General features: G+C 36.3%; 1 protein-coding gene across 9 annotated transcripts in view; it reads left to right on the top strand.

Annotated features, from left to right (window-relative positions):
- Positions 1–15,185, top strand: part of EPS8 (epidermal growth factor receptor pathway substrate 8) — a 198,496-nt gene that overhangs the window by 142,656 nt on the left and 40,655 nt on the right. For all 9 annotated transcript variants that reach the window (XM_059935373.1, XM_059935365.1, XM_059935368.1 and 6 more), the window contains 7 exons: positions 1,113–1,262; positions 3,947–4,029; positions 4,606–4,742; positions 7,667–7,740; positions 9,087–9,213; positions 10,958–11,046; positions 11,424–11,498. In XM_059935373.1, coding sequence (XP_059791356.1) covers positions 1,113–1,262; positions 3,947–4,029; positions 4,606–4,742; positions 7,667–7,740; positions 9,087–9,213; positions 10,958–11,046; positions 11,424–11,498 — 735 coding nt within the window. The remainder of the gene's footprint in view (positions 1–1,112; positions 1,263–3,946; positions 4,030–4,605; positions 4,743–7,666; positions 7,741–9,086; positions 9,214–10,957; positions 11,047–11,423; positions 11,499–15,185) is intronic.

The raw sequence follows: 15,185 nt of genomic DNA, 5'->3' as shown, positions 1-15,185 counted from the left end.
TAGGAGTCAGGGTAAAATTGGCCCTTTCTTTCATTCATTCATTGAATTCTGTGAGAGAATAGCAACTGAGAGCTTCTCTAATCCTCATAGTTTCAAGTAATTGTAGAGGAGGGGTATTATTTAATTTACTTTTGCAAAGAAAGAAAAGTTATTATCTCTCTAGTATAGCTAAGAAATTTCATTCTAATTTAATGGAACCTGCATTTTTTTGTTTCACCTTTTCTGGGTCCCAGGGAGTCAAGACTTAGAATAAATTTATGCTGTGATGTCTATGTGCTGTCTGTAATAAAAGTTATTGTTATTTTTTATGTTCTAGTTATCAGGGATATTGTATTTTGTTTACTTTAAAAAACTCCACAGTTTCTCCCATCAATTCCATCATGACACCACTCGCTATTTGTGTAAGGCCATTAGTGTTAGGATAAGCACCTTAAATATATCTCATTAAATAATATTCACTTTCACAAGACCAAATATCTTAATCATTTTGAAGAATGTATTTTTTAGTAAGATTCTTCTGACCATGCTGTTTGACATTTTTGGCTGGAAAAACTTACATAGTGAATTTTTTCATCTGAGAGATTCACTGAAATAAAAAGTGTGCAAATGATGTGTTATTCTCAGCCTAACATTTGTGATCACTGAAGGTAGAAACTAAGAGTATGACTGTACAGTGTTCAAGTAAAACAAACAAACAAACAAAAAAAACCAAAACTACATAGCCACAGGGAAAAGAATACCAGGTAATATGGTGAATAATTTTGGAAAGAGGCCTCAGTTTACCTATTCTGCTCTTAAAGGCATCATCTCTACCCCATAATCTTAGGAAATCAGTAATGCTAATTTCAGTATTTCTTCTGTTTATTAAGAACACAACTACATTTCTTTGTTAAATATTTCCATTTTTGTTGCTCTTTCTCCCATCCGCCAGGCTTGTATCTTTGCTGCCTACTTGTACCTACTCATCCTCCAAATTTACCGTGTTTACTAGCATCCATTGTCAATGTGATTTGGATACTTTAAAAATTATTGGTACGATGCCTAGAGCTCTTTGTGGGATAGATTTTATATAGCTAATGAAAAATAAGGCAAGTTATATTTTTACTTTGTAGAATGAACTGGAGAATTTTCCTTTGAACACAATCCAGCACTGCCAAGCTGTGATGCACTTGTGTAACTATGATTCAATTCTTGCCCTCGTGTGCAAAGAGTCAACTCAGAACAAGCCTGATCTTCATCTTTTCCAGTGTGATGAGATTAAGGTAAAAGAATGGTGACTTTTCTTTCCCTTTAAGCACATGTTCCAGCAGCTTTTGATTATCTACTTCAATCACATGGCTAGTAGGTACTAGATTTTTTAGTTTCTTAGGATTTTGTAAGGAAAACAGATACCTCAGTATCTTCCCTAGGGTTTCCAGGCTAAGTAAATAAAGAGGAGATAGAATAGTATTTAAAAAAAGAAATCAGATACATTCTGTTTATTAAAAAAAAGGTGTGGATAATACATTAAATTCTTCACTGAGGGACTTGGACTTATAATTAAAGATTGATTCTTCAAAAGTCATTCTTCATGGACAATAAATAATCATGCCATCCTATTTTATTCTGCACTAATCACATAGCATGGATTATTGCAATGAAACACTTGGACATTTTCCATGATATCGATTTAAGGTTCACTGTTTAATTATGTGACTTGAATAATTGCTCAAGATATGTAATCCCCTAGTGATAATGTGAAAAGAGTTGAGCATAGTTACCAGTAATAATATGCCATACGCTCAAGATTTGTATTTCAAAATACACTGTAATTTTCAAATGATTATAATTTGTGATGCTTTATTGGACATTAGAATTTATCTTCAAACTTGAATCTTTATTTCATGGGTTGATTTCTCTAAAAGGGAAATCATTTTTGGTTGAGTTGATTGGTGCTTCGCCAAAGCAGTGTTTTATCACTGTGACTGCATATTATAACATATACAGGCAGTTTTTATCTTATAAAGAAATGCCGGGAGATTAGCATAAAGTGTCACTTGATCTTTTCTGTAATTCTTTGACATTAAAATATGATAGGTGAATTAAGATTGACTATGAATTGTGTATTTTATAATTTTCTTTTTATTTCAATTTGTGTCATAAATGACTTTCTAAAAATCTTACTTGAAAAGAATGGTGGCAGTAGATAATTTGTATACGTAATGTTCATCAAACTTTTATATAGTGCCTTTTGAAAGTCATAAAGTGTATTAAGAATTTTGCAAGGTTAGATTTATTAAATCAGTAAGGATTAAGATGAATATTTTGCTCTGAAAATATAGTGAAATTTAATTCAAACATTTTAAAAACAGAGATCTATGCTAAAAGACATTTTAAATCTGGTGTTTGCTTCAGTGCTCTAAAATCCCTCCCTGGAAACTAAGAGTTATTGGGCTGAGTGAAGTTTCTGGATTTCAGTTTTGAGGATGAAAGGTTTGCTTGATTTGATAGGGCATGATGATATTGATGGGTCCAAAACAGATTTACTGAATGCTGTTTTGTCCTCATTAAAACTCAAGGACCACTACACAGCTATATGCATTTACCCATTGGTGCACATATGAGATGGATTTTTTTCCTTGCCCCATGAAAAATATAAATGCAATGAAATATGTGGTTTCTTTTATATGGGCCATCTTGCAACATCAGTTTTGTGTTTTAAAGTTTCTTTATCATGGGACTTTACACAATACTCCTGTTCACCTCTGTAGTAAATTTTTTCTTAGAAATATGATAGCCAACCCCACACCCTGCCCATAGGAAATTCAGGACTCCTAGGCATCTTCAGTTTTATTTTCCCACATAATAGAAAGCCTTTGAAATGACGTTTGTAATGTCTACCTGAAACTAGAATGTTCTGAAGGAAGTGAAGCTGAACTAGGATGCATTAGCGCTCTCATTTAATAGCCGTGTGACCTAGGCCAAGTCATCATATAAGTATTCCTCAGGTTTATTAATTATAAAACAAGAAGAACAGATTATATGATCTTTAAGTGTCCTTTCAGTTCTAAAATTTTATGATTACCTGCGCTTATGGTAAAAGAGTATAATACATATGTATGTATGTATGCATATATGTATTTGAGAAAAACATATGTAATTACAGAGAACAAGCAGGCACAACATAGAAGATAAATACATCCCAGCAAGAACCTAATATACAGTAATAATCACGGGCTAAATAAACTTCAGAACCAAACAAAATAAATTTCTTAGCTGCTAATCTCTTATTGGTTCCCAAGAAAACCAAATTAAATGTTCAGGGGTTATTGTTGGAAAAGGATCGGAAAAGTCAAACCATTTGGAGCAAGTTAATTTTTATTAACCTGCAGTGACAAAATAAAGGGGTTATCACAAAGGTCACAACCCAGTGTTGGGGTCCACCCCGTGACAATGTGGGTTTGTCTTAAACTGGGAGTAGCGCTGCTGGAACTGAGTGGTTTCCGCCGGTTAGTGGGGGCCCAGTGGATGGGGAGGATGGGGGAGAGGAGGGGTGCTGCTTCACGTGCTTGTACTTCTGATTCCTTCACTTCTTCCCAGGCAGAGGTGTTAACCCGTTACATTTGCAGCATGTGTTTATACTTTCAGCATCTGCAAATCCTTTTTCTCTTTGCCTTTATGCAAGTATAGCTTTTTTTTTAAAAAAAAAGAAAAAACTAAAGGAATCTGGATTAAATAATCTTTAAAAATTCCTTCAGTTTTCCAATCCTGTCATTACAAAGTTCACTTAAAAAACTGGAAGAGTTATGTTTCGAAAGCAGATTTAAAAAAAAAAAAAAACACGCTTCTTTGCATCAAGACATTTATTGTTTCAGACAGGGAACATAATCCCTTTTTCTGTTTTAACCTACATATCAAGACAAAAAAAAAATCCATAAGCCCCCAGGTAACTTGTCTTTCATTGCAGGCAAACCTAATTAGTGAAGATATTGAAAGTGCAATCAGCGACAGTAAAGGAGGGAAACAGAAGAGGCGGCCTGATGTCCTGAGGTAAAAACATTAAAAGAAATTAAGGGCTAGAATTGGTGTGTCTTTAAGTCTTTTTTTTCCTCTAAAAATTAAAAAAATATATATTTTCAGTGAAGGTATATTATTATATTTTGCAGATTGCAACCTGTAATCTCAACTCATTTGCTCTCCCAAGTTTGTCGGTGTATGTGTGTGTGCCTTTTCTCTCCATGATTCTGGTCTTTCTCTGATACGGCTCCTCCTACTTGTGTTGTCACAGAGATTTATGAACCAATGTGTGGCATTTTAAGGGAAGGTAGCCAAAGGGACTATAAATAGATGTTAGGTCTCGAGTTGGTTAACGGCCTTTGCAAATCATAGGGGACCCAGAAAAAATGTTAAACCTGGTTTTCAGCTGATTTGAAAATGTTCTATATTTTTATATTTCATATACATTTATAAATATACATACCATGGCATGGTTAGGAAATCCTTGTTTTTCTACCCCTTGACATAGTTCTTCTTGAAGTTGAAAAACTAATACCATAAAATTGAGAGAATTGATGTATTGTAGAAATAGAGATGGTGGAAATTCAGTTTGTTTTCGTCTGTTTTTAGGATGATTTCCAAAGCAGACCCTGGTATACCGCCTCCACCCAGAGCTCCCGCCCCTGTGCCTCCTGGAACTGTGACCCAGGTGGATGTTAGAAGTCGGGTGGCAGCCTGGTCCGCACTGGCAGCTGACCAAGGGGACTGTGAGTATTCCCAGGGATTGGTACTTATTTATCGTTTACTTTGAGTTGTGACCTAGTTCTCGCTTTCAAAATCTGATGCTGGTTTCTGAGCTGAAACTTGAGGTTAGTTTTGTAAAAATAAATCTTTCGTAAAGGAAAGTTAAGCCTTGGGCACTGTAAGATTATTGTCTCTGAGAGTCCAGACCAGTCTTTTAATAAATATGGTGTTAGGAGTAGACTCTTTTCTTTCTAAAGCAGTCAAAGAGAGGAAGTTTGACTCAACTAACAATTAAAAGAATGGTAATATTATATATACCAAACAGGAGATGATCAATATTTTAAGATAATACTTCAAGTTCTTTGCATTATTATTATCTTACCACTGTCCTCTTTTGGACAAACTGTTTGTGGTTACAAGGACAGGATGTCAGGACAGGGGTAGGGCGACGGAAAAGGGCTAAAATGCATTCACCATCGGGTAAACTTGCCCAGTGGGCCCTATGTCTGTACCATCATTTTACCATGACATCCTTCTTTAAAAACAAATAATCATGGCAAAGAACATAATGTAACCTTTTATATGACAGAGTGTTTTACTAGGTCTGAAATTTTTATAGCTGGAAAATGCCTTAAAATATGTTTGGTCCAATCTCTTCATTTTAAGGGTGAATAAATTGTGATCCAGTGAGTCTGAATTTGATGGAGACCATAGCCTAATTCTTTTGCCTCCTAGTTCAATGTGACTTCTTAAATCACTTATCCTTTATCTAATAAAGCATTATTCATGAGAATCTAACAATGTAGTTAACCTACAGAACTTGATTACCAAAGTGAGTGATACTGGACTGTACTTTGAGTCCGGTGAGCCAAAATTTGGGCTCTGGAGCAAGACGGGGATCTACCTGTGCGACCCTGTGAAGTTATGCCTTACTTGCAGAATGGGGATAATAATTCCTATGTTGCTGTGAGTCTGACAGCAAATAATGTCTATAATAGTACCTGGAACAGTATAGTAGACATTCATTTTTGCCAGATTGAGTTCATTTTATTTTATCAATTGCTTTCCATTTTATTTAGATTCCCATGTTCTTAAAGTTATTTTCACTTTACATATAAACCCAGCTACCGAACAGATGAAAGAAAGAAATCTTTGAAGCATCCGCTTTTCAAAAATAAAGTAACAGAATTATTATTTACTGTAATTTTATAGCAGTTTCTGTCTTTAGGAATTATATACATTTCTATCAATCCACTTTGTATTTACAATTTTATGTTTAAAAACTAAACGGGAGTTTATAGTGTTTTCTACTTCTTGTGTACTTACAATATTTTTGCTATTGTTACTATTTTGTAGAGGGGATGTAGGTTTTATTTTGAGAGAAGTCAAAATGGTTTTTCTTGAAGTTGAGGAAGCACAAGACATCTTAAGTTTTCAGACATTCTGAATAAACCTGTAAAAACATCTGTAAAACCTAATATAATTTTCAACAACAAAAATTTATTCCCAGCAGTTTCTGAGCCCTCATTAGATTTTGTCTGAAATACTCTGTGCAGTCTCATCTATTTAAATTACAGTTAGGTAAGGTTTTCAGAACTTCTAGTTTACTACTAGGTCAAACAGAACACACCACTTACCACATGAGGTTCTGTCAGGCTCCAGGCCAGCGTGTAGTTGGAAAGCCCTCCAAGAGGAGTATCCCTCTGGTCCCTCTGAAGGCTCCAGCTGACTCAGGCTGGACAACTCCTTCTTTGGATCCTTAATGTAGCTCTACCCCTGACTCCAGAATAGACCTCTGTAGAATAGTGGCAGTGGGATGCGAGTAGTGCCGCAGATTATGAAAAATTCGAGAAATACTGCATCTCTCTCACTGTGCCCTCCGAATGATATTTTGGGACCTATTGGAGTTCCTAATAGCTGTAGTTCAGCTTCAACTCACTGCTCTCTGGAGTGCACTATAGCCAAGACAGCAGCTAACCATGTGTAAAACAGCCAGCTAACTGGCAAGATTTCATATGTTGAAATTTCACTGATTAAGTTTCGTAAGACTGAGTGATTTCTTCCCTTTTTTTGGCAAGTATTCCATTTAAGGGTAAAGTTAGGCATAGAGGAGGCATAGCAGTTTTCAATATTTTTTGCAGTTCTCTGTATTGAACATCATGAGTCATGATGCTCCATCATGAGTTGTATCTCCATTAGTGATGATACGGTTTTTCTGTTTCATCCATCCATTTTTCTTTCATTTCATCTACTGAGAAATCTTTGAATGAGTATCTGTGTTTAGTGGAAGTGTTAACTGACCTGTACCGGGACGGAGTTCATGCTAATGATCATGATTAACATCATGGTCTAGCCAACTGAGCTAACGTAACACCTCAAGACTTTGGTTCTTTAATTTGAAAATTCTTGTAGGTATTTCTACTTATAAAGCTTGTGGCTTAAAATGATAATGAGCCCAACATTGTGGGTTTTAAGCTTAATTAGACTACAATTTTAGAAGCACTTTACTGTCAGAACCCCCAAAGCTTTACTGTTGTCATGATGTTGGATGGTATGAAAATTAGGAGCTTTAGAACTTAGAACTTAGTCGGCCCCTTTTAAGAAGTAGGTGCTTAGTGTGGGTTTATATTTTTTTCTTGTGTAGGAATTAAAGGGTACTAAGTTAGGGTCGGTTCCACTGGCAACTGACTTTGGAAAGAGAGAGAATAGAGGGGAAATTACAGTGTAAATCAATCCCATACAAATGGAAAGCCAGTCCTGCAGCTCTGCCAAGTGTGGTAGCAAGGATGCACGTCAGAGATGATGGGCACAGCTTTGATTTTTGTACCCAGTGGAGGTGTTTCCTTTTGCAAATGATGCTCTTTTCTAGCCAATTTGCATGTTTGATTATCTATATTGGTATCACTTAAGCAACAGGTTGAAAGATACATGATTCTCTTTTCTTTAGTTGAGAAACAAAGGCATTATCATCAGCAGGAAGAAACACCTGAGATGATGGCAGCTCGCATTGACAGAGATGTGGTAAGTGAAATAGCCATCTTTATATCATTGGCTTTTTTTTTTTAAGAGGAAAAATTATTAACAGGGAACATTAAGTTGATTTAAATAAAGGTGTTTTGTGGAAACTATATTTTCTCTTTCCAGTGGTGGTTATGCCCTTTGAATTATTTTTTTAAACTACTTTTGCCTTTATGCCAGTATTTAATTAGTAGACTAAGGCTGCGATAGAACTAGAATATCAACTGGTTTGCAAAGGAATTTAAGCTGAATTATCAAGATTTGAGGGGTTTTTCTTTTCTCATAGTTTGTAACCCATGATTGAAATATCTTCTAAATTTGTCTTGCTGGCATTTATTCTAAAATATTTTATAATGCCTGAAAGATAAAAGTTATGTGGCATTTCTTAAGGGTAGATAAGTACATTTTAATGCTTTATAAAGGATAAGGCTATATTTATTTTTATTTCTCCATAGTAATTTCCTTGCAGAATGACAATGTCCTGTGACATAATCATAAAATATGACATCAGCATAATTACTTTTTATACTCTACTTATGTTCTCAGCTTATTTGGAAACAAATATTTAGAGGAATTTGAAGTTTGGAATTTAATTTTTACATCACAGTATTACTTGTTAATACTTAAAACTTTATTTAATACTTAAAAGCTTATTTAATCTCAGTTTTTACTCTTTAGTTAAAAGAATGTCAAGTTTCACACATAAAAGAGAAAGTCTAGTAAGACTATAGTATGTATAATATAATATGTATAATATAATATACAATATAGTATAATCAAAGTTGATCTCATGATCTCTGAAAGTATAGTGCATCATTAATTCTGTTTTACCCAGAAGAAATGCTTATTAATGCCTATTATTGCAGATTATCTATGTGTTTATTAGGTTATCATAACACTCTATAGCCCTTTAATTCCATGAAATAACATTGTCAGTGCTTTACTGGAAAATTTATTAGAAAAACAGAAATGATCAGTGCTGTTCTAACAAACTGTTTCTTGGAAATTTTTCCCCTAACTTTATGTGGGCGAGCACAGTGAAAAGATCAGAGTAATTGAAAATAAGTAATAATCTGAATAGATATTGTGAATGCTTTCTTTATGGTATTGAAAATAGAACAAAATTAAGCTAAAAAAATGTAAATGTTAGACTTTAGCCACAGGTATATTTAGTTCAAAACTTTTTCTTAGAATTAGTGATAAACTTGAAATTTGCATGTGGGAGGTGTTCCTTTTTCTTTTCTTTCTTTCTTTTTTTTTTAACTTTCTGATTTTCCTTCACAGTGTACAGCTAAGGCAAAAATAGTTTTCCCTTGTTTTATATTTTATTCTGTAATTTCTAATTCCAGCAAATCTTAAACCACATTTTGGATGACATTGAATTTTTTATCACAAAACTCCAAAAAGCAGCTGAAGCATTTTCTGAGCTTTCTAAAAGGAAGAAAGCTAAGAAAGGTAAAAAGAAAGGACCAGGAGGTAAGTTGGATTTTCTTAACCTTCTAAAGACCATTCAGAATGCCAGTGCTAGGCAGAGTGTCTGCCCTTCTGAGCTGTTCAATAAGACTCCATTGACCAGGGACCAAGGTCCCTTTTCTGGTTTTGAGATAGCGCCAGTGATATAGGCAGAGATTAAGATGAGCCTGGGGAAGAGTCCATTTGGTCCCAAGTTGGCCACAGTAAAGAAAGACTCTAGGACACTTTACCTAAATTACAGAGACTCTGAGATTCAGTAGTGACCATCTGTCTATAGTTTTCATTAGTCATTATAAAAGTAATGTCTGTTAAAGAAAGTCATAGCACCATTCTTCCCATATTTGAATTTATTTAATTGTAAATATAGAACCTCATTATTTTGTTAAATAAAAGGATTGACTTTTCTCATTAAAATAGTTTAAAATGTCAGTGGATTTTAATTTCTTATCACAAAACACGAAACAGTACATTCGGGTCACCTACAAGCAGTTTTTAAGTATGCTGTGGTTCAGCTATTTAAAATGACCTCAAAATGTATAAAATTATAATTACGGAACAAAATGGTATAGGTTGAAATACATAAGGGAATAGTAAATAAATATTCCTTTTATTTCACATGACTTCCAAATCTTTCTCTAGCTCTGTCTATATCATAAGCATATGACCTGTAGACTTGTTTTCTAGATGGATGTATGTGGATATACCTCACCTCCATACGTTCTGAAATCAAGTGTTACTGCTTTCTGATGCCTCAAACCACTTGCTCCTCTTGTACTGTTTACGAAGGGTATACTTACTATCTTCTTGGTCATCCAGATTCAAAGCCATAGATTTTTTTTATGAGTCCATTCTCTAGCTTATAACCAACATTGATTTTATTTTTTCGGTCCCTTGTACCCAGTTTTTTCCCTTTTCATTTTCATAACTAGCACTGCTTCAAGCTGCCTCCTTTTTTACCCAGCTTTCTAAGCAACCCTCAAGGCTTTAGTCTTCCATTCTGTGAGGACAGTCTTCTTAAAGCTCGAAGGCGGTCACTTCATTCTTCTGCTGGAAAGCATGTTAATCCCATGTTCTATTGATATAAGTCAAACTCGGGCGGTTGAGGTCTGGCAGTCAAGGTCATTCACAATCTAACCTTGATCTGCTTTTCCATTCTCATGTTTCTTTGCTTTTATGTTTGTTGTTTCATGTACATGCAATTTCCTTTTTCCATGTTTTTGCTAATGCTGTTTTTATCCAACCATGATGTTTTTCTTACCAAATTGCCCTGGAACAGACTTCTCAAATCCCATCTTAAAAGCTGCTTTCCCCACGAAACATCTTTAAGAATACATTTCCCCATCTGTAGTCTCTTTTTAAGCTCTCAGTTGACATATCTCTGTTACTTATCTGAGTCATGTCTTCTATAGATTTTAAGGCCTTTAAGAGTAGAGCCTGTAACTTATACATTTTTATAGTCTTCACGGTGATAAGCACAATGATTGGTGCATAGAAGGGCTACAATATAAATCTATGGAATTGATGAGTAATCTGGTAGTGTCTAAGGGTAGAGGAATCCATTTCAAACGTTGGATCACCTTAATTTGTTACAGTCAGACTATGAGATGTGGGAGGGTAACTAGATAGCATGATATCTGATGTGATCATCAAATTTTACAAACATAAATGTGTTTTTTAATTTTTTTCATTGAATAAGTTTTCTTGGAACTTTGCTCTCATCTACCCCTCCTCCCATTTATTTCTTTAGAGGGCGTTTTAACACTGAGGGCAAAACCTCCACCTCCTGACTCATTTGTTGACTGTTTCCAAAAGTTTAAACATGGATTTAACCTTCTGGTAAGTGAAATTTATTTATATACAATTAAGAGAAACAAACGGAAGAGATCAAAGTCTAGCCAGGATGTACCTGATCAAATTAAGAGATTAAATTGTTGTTATAGATTTTTTTTTGTATGTGTGTTTTGATTTGCCTTTAATTAGAAGAGCAGATTGCAAAAATCTGTATATCTAAGAGATTTAATCAGAAAAGAATGACTCCAGTCTTTTAAAATGAAATTCTCCTAATCTAACTCACGCATGCTAATTAAGATACAAAAAAGGGAAACTAGTAGTAAAAACCTCTTCCTTTGAGTCTGTGTTGAACCTTTTTGAATGTCTACCTTTGGCTCGATTACATCATAGTAATAGGTTTGCCTGATTTTTTAATGTTACAGGCCAAATTGAAGTCTCACATCCAGAATCCTAGTGCTGCAGATTTGGTTCATTTTTTATTTACTCCATTAAATATGGTAAGATTTTGTTAATTTAAGAAAGTAATTATTCTTAGCATCTTTTCAACCCCACGTGTCTGTCTAGATTATCTAGACAGTTTTTCTTCATTGCCTTGCATGGGTACTATTTCTTTTGCCATCTACTGTGAACACTGAGGATGTGAAATTTGAGAGTTTAAAAGAACCTTAGAAATCATCTAGTCCAGACACCTTATTTTATAGCTACTTTATTTATTTATTTATTTATTTTTGGCTGTGTTGGGTCTTTGGTTCGTGCGAGGGCTTTCTCTAGTTGCGGCAAGTGGGGGCCACTCTTCATCGCGTTGCGGGGACCGCTCTTCATCGCGGTGCGCGGGCCTTTTACTATCGCAGCCCCTCCCGTTGCGGGGCACAGGCTCCAGACGCGCAGGCTCAGTAGTTGTGGCTCACGGGCCCAGCTGCTCCGTGGCATGTGGGATCTTCCCAGACCAGGGCTCGAACCCGTGTTCCCTGCATTAGCAGGCAGATTCTCAACCACTGCGCCACCAGGGAAGCCCAGACACCTTATTTTATAGCTGAGGAAACTGATGTCTCTGATAGAGCTAGGGAAATGAAAAGAAATAAAGATTTATTGGACACTAGTGTTTCAGTATATACTAGTATGTAATATAAATGGCTTGAACAATATAGAAAATGTTCTCCTTCTCACAAAATAAGCTAGGTGTGAGGAGTCCAATGCTGGATGGATGTCTTTGCTCCATGAAGTTACTCAGAGATCCAGATTTCTTTCAGTGAGGTGTTCCTCCATCTCTTGAGCTATCTCTGATTCACTCACTTATTCATTCATTCCTTTGTTCAACAAACATTAACTGAGAGCCTGCTATGTGCTTGGCATTATTAGTAGCTCATCAGGAACAAAGCACATAAATTCTTATCGGGACTTATGTTGTAGTGTGGAGGGGCAGTCAATAACCTAAATAATATATAAATAATTCACCCAAAATAAATGCTATGTGGAAAAATACAGCAGGGAAGGAGAACAGGGAGTGCCGTGTGTGTGTGTGTGTGTGTGTGTGTGTGTGTGTGTTGTGGAGTATCACACTTTTTGAATAGGGTTGGTTAAGGGAACGACTTACTGAGAAGGTATCATTTGAGTAAATGAAGTGAGGAATGAGTCATGTGGGTTTCTGAAGGAAGAGAATTCCAGACAGAGAACAGCCAATGTAGATGCACTGAGATGGTAACATACAAGTCATGTTCTTGGAAGAAATAGGTACAGTGACTTGAATAGAATGAGGGGGGAGATCTCAACTAGAGGGAGATGAAGTCAGCAAACAGGAGGACATATCTTATTGGTCTTTATAGGTCATTGTGAAACCTTTGACACTTTGGGAGGGGTTTCAGTAGAAAAGGATTGCTCTGGCTGCAATGTTTAGAAATTTGAGGGAAGAAGGGACTGAGCTGGCTATGGAAATAATCCAGATGGGAGATTATGTTGTTTGGACCAGGTAACATTGGAGGTGGTGAGATTTCATTCTGGTTATTTTTTTTTTAATTTTTTATTTTATTTATTTACTTTCTTAATTTTTTTCTTTTTTTTGGCTGCGTTGGGTCTTCGTTGCTGTGTGCGCACTTTCTCTAGTGGCGGCGAGTGGGGGCTACTCTTTGTTGCGGCGCATGGGCTTCTCATTGCAGTGGCTTCTCTTGTTGCAGAGTACAGGCCCTAGAGCACGTGGGCTTCAGTAGTTGTGGCACACAGGCTCGGTAGTTGTGGCTCACGGTCTCTAGAGAGCAGGCTCAGTAGTTGTGGCGCACGGGCTTAGTTGCTCTGCAGCATGTGGGATCTTCCCGGACACGGGATTGAACCCGTGTCCCCTGCATTGGCAGGTGGATTCTTAACCACTGTGCCACCAGGGAAGTCCCTCATTCTGGTTATTAAACAGAAGCAACACAATTTGCTGGTAGGTTGGAAATGTTGTATGAGAGTCCAGGATATCTCCAAAGTTTTGGCTTAAGACTGGAAGGATGGACTAATTGTTAACTGAGATGGGGAAGACTGTGGGTAAGACAGGTTTGGGCCAGAAGGTAAGGAATTCACTTCAGACAATGTCAAAAGTGACTTATATCCAGACGGAGAAATTTGCATTGGTAGCTGAATGTATGAATTTGGAGTTCAGTGGAGAAATCAGGCCTAGAGTTATAAATCCTCTGCATGCAAAGCCAAGAAATTGGATGATGTCACCAAGGGAGTGATGATAAATAAAGAAGAACAAGGGCTGATGGAGCCTCAGGTAATTTCAGTGATTGGAGAGTGAGAAGAACCAGCAAAGAAGAGTGAGAAGAACCAGCAAAGAAGAGTGAGAAGAAGCAGGAAGTCAGGAGAAGAAAAACAGGAATATCATGGTAGGTATTCTGTAAGCCAAACGAAGAAACTGTTTCCAAGAGGAGGAATTGAGATACTCTGTCAGGCATTTCTATGGTGGAAGCTGACTTACCTCCATGTCCTGTAACAGTAGTACAAAGGCAAAGAATTGTATTTAAGGAGGTGACTCCAAACTTAGACAATTTCTGCTATTATCCAATTGGCAGGAACTTCCTCATATGGCCATCCCTAACACCAAAGGCATGTAGTCTCCACCAGAGTGGCTATGTGTCCATCTAAAATGTAGGGGCTTCTCTTTCTAGAAGGGAGAAGAAGAGAATGGATACTAGGGGGACAATTGTCAGTCTTTGGGAGGCCCATATGTGCCAGGTCTAGTGATATGTACATAATACAGATTTTCTCCCAGAAAACTCCCTTCTTGCACATGTGTTTTTTTACATAAGGTATAATTTTTGAAGATAACAAAATGGTGCGTTGGGAACAATTCCTTTCGTGAAGGAGCTGGATGTTTCCATGAGTTTGTCCAGCAAAAGGTTATATCACTTGTCTCATAGGCCGGGATCCAAGATACACATTTTCATTTTCTAGATTTTCAGTACCCGGGTATGCTCTTTTCTTATACGTTTAATGAAATAGGTACAGTAATATACTTCCCTTCCCATTTTCTATTTCTTATATTTGCAAACGGTCTAATAGTGGTTTTTCCAAGCTAACATATACCACCATCTTGTCCACAGGACAGCTGGGAGAATTAGCTGAAATAACATTTGAGTGCAGAAAGAAAAGTGCTGGGATTTGGGAAAAGCATGGCAACAGAAAGCAGATGGAACAGCTGTTGGCCTTACACACAGACAGATTCCAAAAGAGACTGGGCTACAAATCACCCTTTTCTACAGTTCCACAAGACCACAAATTTGATAGGTCTTTCCTCCTTTTGTGGAGAGGGCAAGTGAGAGAGGAATGGAAAGAAGGCAGAATCTCTTTCTTTTAAATACTTCTCGGAGGACAGAGTTTCCTATTTGATGGGCCAAGACAGGGATGTGTAGACTGGTTTTGAATGGTTCATCCTGTCAAAAGAGCAAACAATTGCTTTGTAGAATAATAATAGCAGTAATGATAATTGTTAGTAGTGTGATTATTTCCATGATTTTTGTTAAAGGGTAAGAATGGTAACTGTGAAGCAGATAAATTTCACTAATTTGATTTAGAGCATATGAAGACCATGGTCATTGAGTTCTTTAATCTTTATAAAAAATGGAGCAAATTCAAGCATTTCTCATAGATTTTGCTTGATTATCAGAAAAAAATGAGACAAAGGATCCAAGTAACAAAAAGGGATAAAT

Source organism: Balaenoptera ricei, chromosome 10, assembly GCF_028023285.1.
Source record: "Balaenoptera ricei isolate mBalRic1 chromosome 10, mBalRic1.hap2, whole genome shotgun sequence".
Classification (NCBI taxonomy): domain Eukaryota; kingdom Metazoa; phylum Chordata; class Mammalia; order Artiodactyla; family Balaenopteridae; genus Balaenoptera; species Balaenoptera ricei.
The sequence above is the reverse complement of the archived record's forward strand: the minus strand, read 5'-3'. Positions and strand labels throughout refer to the sequence as shown.